General features: G+C 36.3%; 1 protein-coding gene across 1 annotated transcript; it reads left to right on the forward strand.

Moving 5' to 3' along the window:
- The first annotated feature begins 4,876 nt into the window (after window positions 1–4,876).
- Window positions 4,877–7,184, forward strand: LOC143553324 (disease resistance protein RUN1-like). Its single transcript, XM_077043345.1, has 2 exons — window positions 4,877–5,967; window positions 7,096–7,184. Exons 1-2 carry the CDS (start codon window positions 4,954–4,956, stop codon window positions 7,171–7,173), a joined length of 1,092 nt encoding a protein of 363 aa, XP_076899460.1. The 5' UTR covers window positions 4,877–4,953; the 3' UTR covers window positions 7,174–7,184.
- The last annotated feature ends 254 nt before the right edge of the window (window positions 7,185–7,438 follow it).

The following is a 7,438-nucleotide window of genomic DNA, read 5'->3' on the forward strand; positions in this document are numbered from 1 at the left end:
TTTGAAAATCTCAATGACAGTGTTGGAAGACTGGTTATCTAACTTTAATGTGAGATGTACAAAAACTCGAATGTCTCATATTGCAAGTTTACAATTTACGAGATTCCTGGTATTAAGCACCTAATATATTACAAGATACTATGTATTAGTATATAAACCGAAAGCTTTAATTATAATCATGAGATTGAAAACTTTACACGATGGTAAAAAAGTCTCACCTTGTTCAGGCATAGATTTGGATTTGTGTATCAAAGTCTCGATTGATCGGATAAGGTATCGTTGCGGCGATTAGTAGTATTATCCCAATGTTCTAAAGAGAGAACGAGAGTGAAAGTGACATGAGAATTGAAAATCGAAACATTCCTTGATCACCTCCTTTTTTAGCTGACTTTTGAGTCGGCGCGTATCGCGACAACCTGAGAAGGACATCACGTAGCGTAATGGCATTATAGCCTTACCGAGTCAACCCTAGCTATGCCACGTGGCATGCAACGTGTCACGATTACTTAACCTCCACTTCGCGTAGCTCGATGGGTTAAATAAATAGTTTATTGGATTTTAATAATCCATATTGAATGGTATTGGCCGATAATAATCCCTATTCATTTTATCGCCACTAGCGGTCCCAAATTTAAAAAATTGGCCACCAATATCCCTCGTTAAAAAAGACTTAACGTCGTTATTCTTTTTTTACGAATTTCAAACTAATGTTTTAGGGCTTTTGATCGGAAGGAGATACAAATCGATTGATGTAAAACTTAGCTCGAAACAGTGATCCAAACGGCTTGATTTTTGTTAATTGTAAGTTCCAACCCTCGGTTTGAAGCATTATTTCGTCGTTATACCGTTTCGAACTAAGTTTTATATCAATCGGCTCGTATCCTTTTTCCGATAAAAACCCTAAAACATTAGTTTGAAATTCGGAAAAAGTATAACATCGTTAAGTCATTTTTAACGGGAGAGCATTTGGGGGCCAACTTTATTAAACTTGGGACCGCCGGTAGCGATAAATTAAATAAGAATTATTATTGGTCAATACCATTCAATAAAGATTATTATAATCAAATAAACCTTAATTATATAACCTGCAGTGTAGCCGCCAAAATTTCCGGATAACCATTAACCTTCAAGTATTGAGATAAGTGTAATTATTACTCAACGCGTAGCACAATGGTAATAAAAATAAGAAAAATTTATTTTCTCTATACTTGTTCTCGTTGCATGTGTTTGAGGTTATTTTGGGAATATTTTTGAAGGTCGTTACAATTGTGTTTCAATTGGTTAATCATTTAACCATGCATATACATAATTCAAATTAGTTTTGTTATGTTAATTTGAGTGTAATAAGCAACTTTGAGAATCAACGGGCCAAACGAGGAAAGTTAAATATTAGTTGTTAGATATGGAGGGAAAAAGTTAAACCGAAACATGGACCAAGTTGCATATGTTAGCAGCCCACAGGGTTGTAAATTGTAAGGGTATTAATGTCTTTTTACATGTTAAACTAATTTTGGGACTGATGGCTGGTTTCAATTGTAAAAAAAAAAGAAAAAATGATCATCGCATGGGCCATATCACCAAAAAATCTACCCGGGGTTGAATCATGCGTTTTGAAATTCATCACATGGGTAAAAACTACAATTAAGTCAACTTTAATTAGTTTCTTCGTCAACATTGTAAGCTGTGGTCCATATGATTTGACTTCATGATCAAAGTCAAATCGTCTGGAAGGTGGACAGCTCATAATGTGAAACTGTGGAAAGCAGCTCTTACAGAGGTTGCCGATCTGGCCGGTCTGGTACTCTCTGGGTATGTTTCTTTTTTACTGCATACAATCAATCCTTAATGAAATACCACGAAGTTGATGTGTGACTTGGTAAATTTGTTGATAAATGAATTCAAGATCTTTTGTTTATTTTTTTTATTATCTTTTTTGGAACTATAAGTATTTTTATTTTTGTTAGCATGTAGGTAAATTTCCGAGACCGAGTTAATGAGTTAGGTGACGGGCCTATTTCGAGTTATAAGACGGTTTCGTCTATTCTTAAGACAATTAGAGATAATACTCTAATTGTCTTTAGAATAGACGAAACCGTACTTGGATAATTCTAGTATACATGTCGTGTATGATTGTAATGAAGTTAACTAAATAATGTGTTGATTTAAGATAAGAGGATGAAACAAAGAAGTGAAGAATAATACGTTTGACAAGATCGATTTACATAAGATTGGTAAATCTATTACTCCCTCCGTCCCATTATAAGTGTCTAGGTTTGAAAAACACAGTTTAAGGTGGATTGAATGATTATTTTTTTCTTACCAAATGACAATAATGCCCTTGAAATGTGGGTCCATCAATATTGTTTATTAATGTTAGTTGTATGTGTGTTAAGGGTAAACTTGGAAATTGACTAATAAATTTTGAAAGTGGACACTTGTAATGGGACATATAAAAAAAGGAAATGTTGACACTTATAATGGGACGGAGGGAGTAGTATTTACTTTGTTTGGTTAAATATATGTCTAAAAATGTAAGTGTAGCTATGATTAGAAACAATGTATGTCCATGCAATTTATGTCCATGCCGGTTTTTAGAGTTTGGCTTGGGCATTCCTCGAAAACCATACCGCCGACTAACACTTGACAGTCGTTATGCCACCACAAGAGTAAAAATCTTTGGCGTAACACATGGATGAAAACCCGGGTGGACTCGGGGTTCAAACTGATAACTTTTGCACAAGACCTAGAGGCCTAGCTCAAACTCTTCATTGCCAATATCCACCCAAAGTGACACAAGTGTGATTCGAACTTGAGTCTCCATTGGAGAACCTCGAGCCTACTACTACTAGGCAGGGATATTTATGTCCATGCAATTGCTATTTAATAAAAAGGAGCAATTTCGTATATACCCTTGTAAAAACTGAAAATATCATATATATACCCTTACAAAATAAAATATATAATGTATACCCTTACAAAATAATTAAAATATCATATATGCCCAACTGATTAAAAATAAATTCTTAAATTACCATTTTATCCTTGGTTTCAATTAAAATCTTTTCTTTTCCAATTGGATCAAGCCATACCAAAATTTAATCTCCATAATCTCTAATTGATTCGAGTCAATTCAAATGAGAAGCAATTATGTTAAGAGACAGACTAAGTGATTGTAATTTGCAGTAGTGCCTAATTTAGCAAAAAAAAATGATTTATGGTTACAAATCATTGCCTGCCCTTCCCCTTCTGATGCTTTCATTTTCATTAAGACTTGCTTAATCTTTGATTTATGGTTACAAATCATTGTCTACCCTCCGTCTTTCTACCAAAATTGTGTTCGCACGGCGTAGATTTGACCAGATTTGGGGCGAATCTTTCATGCCTGATGTTATAAATCAGACACTAAGGTGTTATTTATTATTTAAGAGGTAAAATGTCTGCAGTGGTGGACGGTGGGTGGGTGGTGAATGGTGGTGGTGGACGGCGGCGGTGGGTGGTGAACGGTGGGTGGTGGTGGACATTGTGTGTTGGTAGGGTGTAGTGTTTTAACCCTCTGCAAAGCTTAGAAGATTTTATAAGTGTATGGGCCAAGTCTGCACCAAGAATAGCTTGCGCAGACGTTTTTTAACGAAACGTATTCGAGAAAACAAAAGTCTGCAGATAGCAATGTCTATACTGCGCGGCGCAGACAAAAGAGGTTGCGACTATCTTTTTTAGATAAACAAACAACACCTAAGGTGGGTTTGGATCAAGATGGGATTTTTTTAAGAGGCGAATAGATTCAAATGTGTTCATACATGGTGTTATGGTGAGGCATAAAGGAGATGAAGATCGATGGTGGTTGCCTGGTTGGATGGAGTGAGCAACATGAAGGAGATGTAAAATAGTTTTTATTAAAATAATATAATGGATGGGGTAAAATGGTCAGTTTATTGAAATTGGGCATATATGATATTTTTATTTTTGATCGGTACATATATTATTTCTAATGTTTGTAAGGGTATATATGAAACTAGTTTGATCCTCCCGTGTTACGGGGGTTTATTCAAGTTTTTGTTTTAATCGTTTTGTTATTTTATGATAATTTATTTTATTTTTTAACGTAGTTTAGTTTTAATTTAATACATATATATTAGTTTGTTATTATTTTTTAGCGTTTGAATTTTTTCAATTGAGATGTATAGGTTTTTTTTATCTTTAATGAACAAACATAAACGGACAAGAGCATGTTGATTTTTTTAAATGAACAAACATGAACACAAATATTTGTCTAATGAAAAAGGGGATGTTAATATAGTTGACAATGGTGGGTAGTATCGGAAGTTAACCAACGATGAAGATGATAGACCAGCAACAGAGAACATGTAAAGGAGATAAATTAAATTAGGGTTTAATGATAGTGTTTACCAATAAATGAGTTCTTATAACCCAGTTGAGGGCTATTAGGGTTTGGTAAGACCCATAACCCGTGTAAATTATTCTTTGATGATTAAGGAGTTATTTCACAAATAATTGAGATGTTATAACTCGTTTAGGAGTTATCCGGATTTGGTGAGACCAATGACCTGCAAAAATTATTGTTTGATTATGAAAGAGTTTCATAAATATATGAGATGTTATAACCCATTTAAAGGCTAACCGGGTTTGGTAAGACCCATAGCCGTGAATTCATGTCAAATGCATGAGAAACCTCCATTTAGAAATCAAACAATCTGATGGCTCTAGAGAATGAGGGGAACAACATGAGAGCGACACATAGGATTTCATGATAGGCAATTATATAGATAGTTAGATTAGATTGATCATAATAAAAATTATTAATCGTTGGTTGGTTGATTTGCTCATATTCCTTGTTGCTACAGGCGTGAGACAGTATTTTTGAAGAAAATTGTAGATACCATTTACAATAAGCTTGATCGCAAACAAGTTCATCTTCCACCCAATCTAACAGGAATGGATGCCCGAGTTAAAGAGATCAATTCCTGGCTAAAGCAGCCTGATAGAATTTTTTTAGTAATTTGTGGTATGGGAGGAAGTGGCAAGACAACGCTAGCCCAATACATTGTCTATACAAATTGGCAAAATTTTGATAATATAAGTATCATCGAAGACATTAGTAGCAGATGTAAAGAACCTCATGATTTGCTTCAGCTACAAGAAAAACTTTTTGGAGATATATTTTGTGGCAAGAAGAGAAAAGTTCCAAGTGTTTGTCAAGGTACATTTGAGATTGAAGAGGCCTTAGAAAAGGAAAAGGCACTTATTATACTTAATGACATTGTTGAACAAAGCCAGTTATATGCTTTCCTGGGAAACGGAGATATAAATAAACAAAGCAGGATTATAATAACAACCAGGGAAAGTAATACACTCAAATGGTTTAAACCCACATCTTGGAGGTGTCAAGAGTACAACATGAAATTGCTAGATGATGAAGAATCATTAGAGCTATTAAGTCTTCATGCCTTTAGATCCAAAATTGTGATGGAAGGTTATGAGGAGCTTGCAAAAAAGGTAGTAAAGTATTGTGATGGAAATCCATTGGCTCTTGAAGTGTTAGGTTCCTCTTTACAAAAAAATAATAGCATCCTGTCTTGGAAAAGTGCACTAAATTTGTTGGGAAAAGATATCCATCTTGGAATTCAACGTGTACTTGTAAGGAGCTACAACATGTTACCATATGACAATGATAGAGAGATATTTTTGCATATTGCTTGCTTCTTGATTGGCATGGATATGGATTATGTGGTAAAGATATTGGAGCATGATTATTCGGCAATGTCTAGTATCATTACATTAACTAAAAGATGTCTTCTTTCTGTTTCACCAAACAAAAAACTGTTGATGCATCCATTACTTCAAGAAATGGGGAGAACAATAGTCCGTCAAGAATCACCCAAAGATCCTGCAAAACGTAGTAGAGTTTGGTGCAATAAGGAATCTTATGATTTGCTGAGGAACAAGAAAGTAAGATCTTTTATATATATATAAATATATATATATATATATATATATATATATATATATATAATTTCCATGTCGAAGCTTTCTTCCCCTTTCAAATTATCCTGCTTCATTTGAAGTTATATATATTGATTCTATTTTATTCAGTGAAGAGGTAGGTCCCAGCAGAGCCCAGTTGGACCCGCAAGACTCACCTTAAACAGGGACGTCTGCGCAGAGACCAACTGGATCCGCAGGACCAACCATGCTCAGAGACGTGACGTCCTTACGCGCAGTACGCAAGCTGGTCCCGCAGGAAATGCCTCCCAATGGTGAAGGACTCCGCCTGTCCCCGCAGCCTCGGATACAAGCCATTAGGGAAGGCCACCCGCGCAGCATGGCTACACGCACAAGGCACTTAGCTCTCGATCATTCAGTGTCACCTGAAGGAATGAGCCAAGCCGGGAACAATCCCGCACAGAGGCGGGAGGGGGAATACTCCCGCCCAAATAAGCCAGTCCGTATACTGAAGGATCTTTTACTGTACCTGACGAGGTATGGGCGAAAGATCTGATCAGAGATACGACAGCTCACTGATACAGTATGGCGAGCAGCATGCTCCTGTACTGTATCACTATTAGCCGCTGCCTACTCACCAACTACTGTCATACCACGTGCGTAGCCGGCAGTTGGTGGAAAGGGAATAGTACACAGCAGGCCTGGTCACTATCAGCCACTGCCTACCCACCAACTACCAGCAGGGCACGTGCGTAGGCTACTGTTGATGAACAGGAACACTGTTGCAGCCGGCCATACCTCCTTGGAAACCTACCTTCGGCTATAAATACCCCAAATGGTATGATCATCTTATCATATCTTATCACATTATCATCATATTATACCTGATATCTGCTCTAGCAATCTCTTAATATACTTTTATATTTAAAGAGCAATCTAGTCTGATTCTCACGCCGGAGGGTGGTCACAAGGAGGAACCCCCCCCCCCCTTCTCAGTGACGAGCTCACGGTGTCTGTTTTGCAGGTTATCAGAAGAACCATCTTCCAAGGGTCTAACCCCTCGTGGGAAACAGCTATCCAACCCCCAGGTTACCAGTAATCTGTCCGGGGTCCGGTTAGTGTTTCTTCATTCAGGGTTCAAAAACAATGGAAGGTCTAGCACTTGACATGAAAATACTGACGGAGGACAAGTATGCACTCAAGGTAATATAGAACAACTGAACAAGTAAAAACTAATGGTTGATATCCTGTTTATGTTTTATAGAAAGAAATTCTGGAGATCTTCGGTTTAACTTAAAATTATCTAATTTCAATTGCTATTCTGGGTTATATGATCCATTATGTTTTGCTTTTATTGCTTCTTCTAAAAAGATTAATTATTAATATAGATAAACCACATAAATGTATTGTATATTGATTGTATTGAATAAGGTTGCATTAGGTGTTTATATTTGGAGAACAATATTACATGTAGATA

This window comes from Bidens hawaiensis, unplaced genomic scaffold (assembly GCF_021521415.1).
Source record: "Bidens hawaiensis isolate Kalapana, Puna unplaced genomic scaffold, B.hawaiensis_p1.1 tig00017166_1, whole genome shotgun sequence".
NCBI classification, from domain to species: domain Eukaryota; kingdom Viridiplantae; phylum Streptophyta; class Magnoliopsida; order Asterales; family Asteraceae; genus Bidens; species Bidens hawaiensis.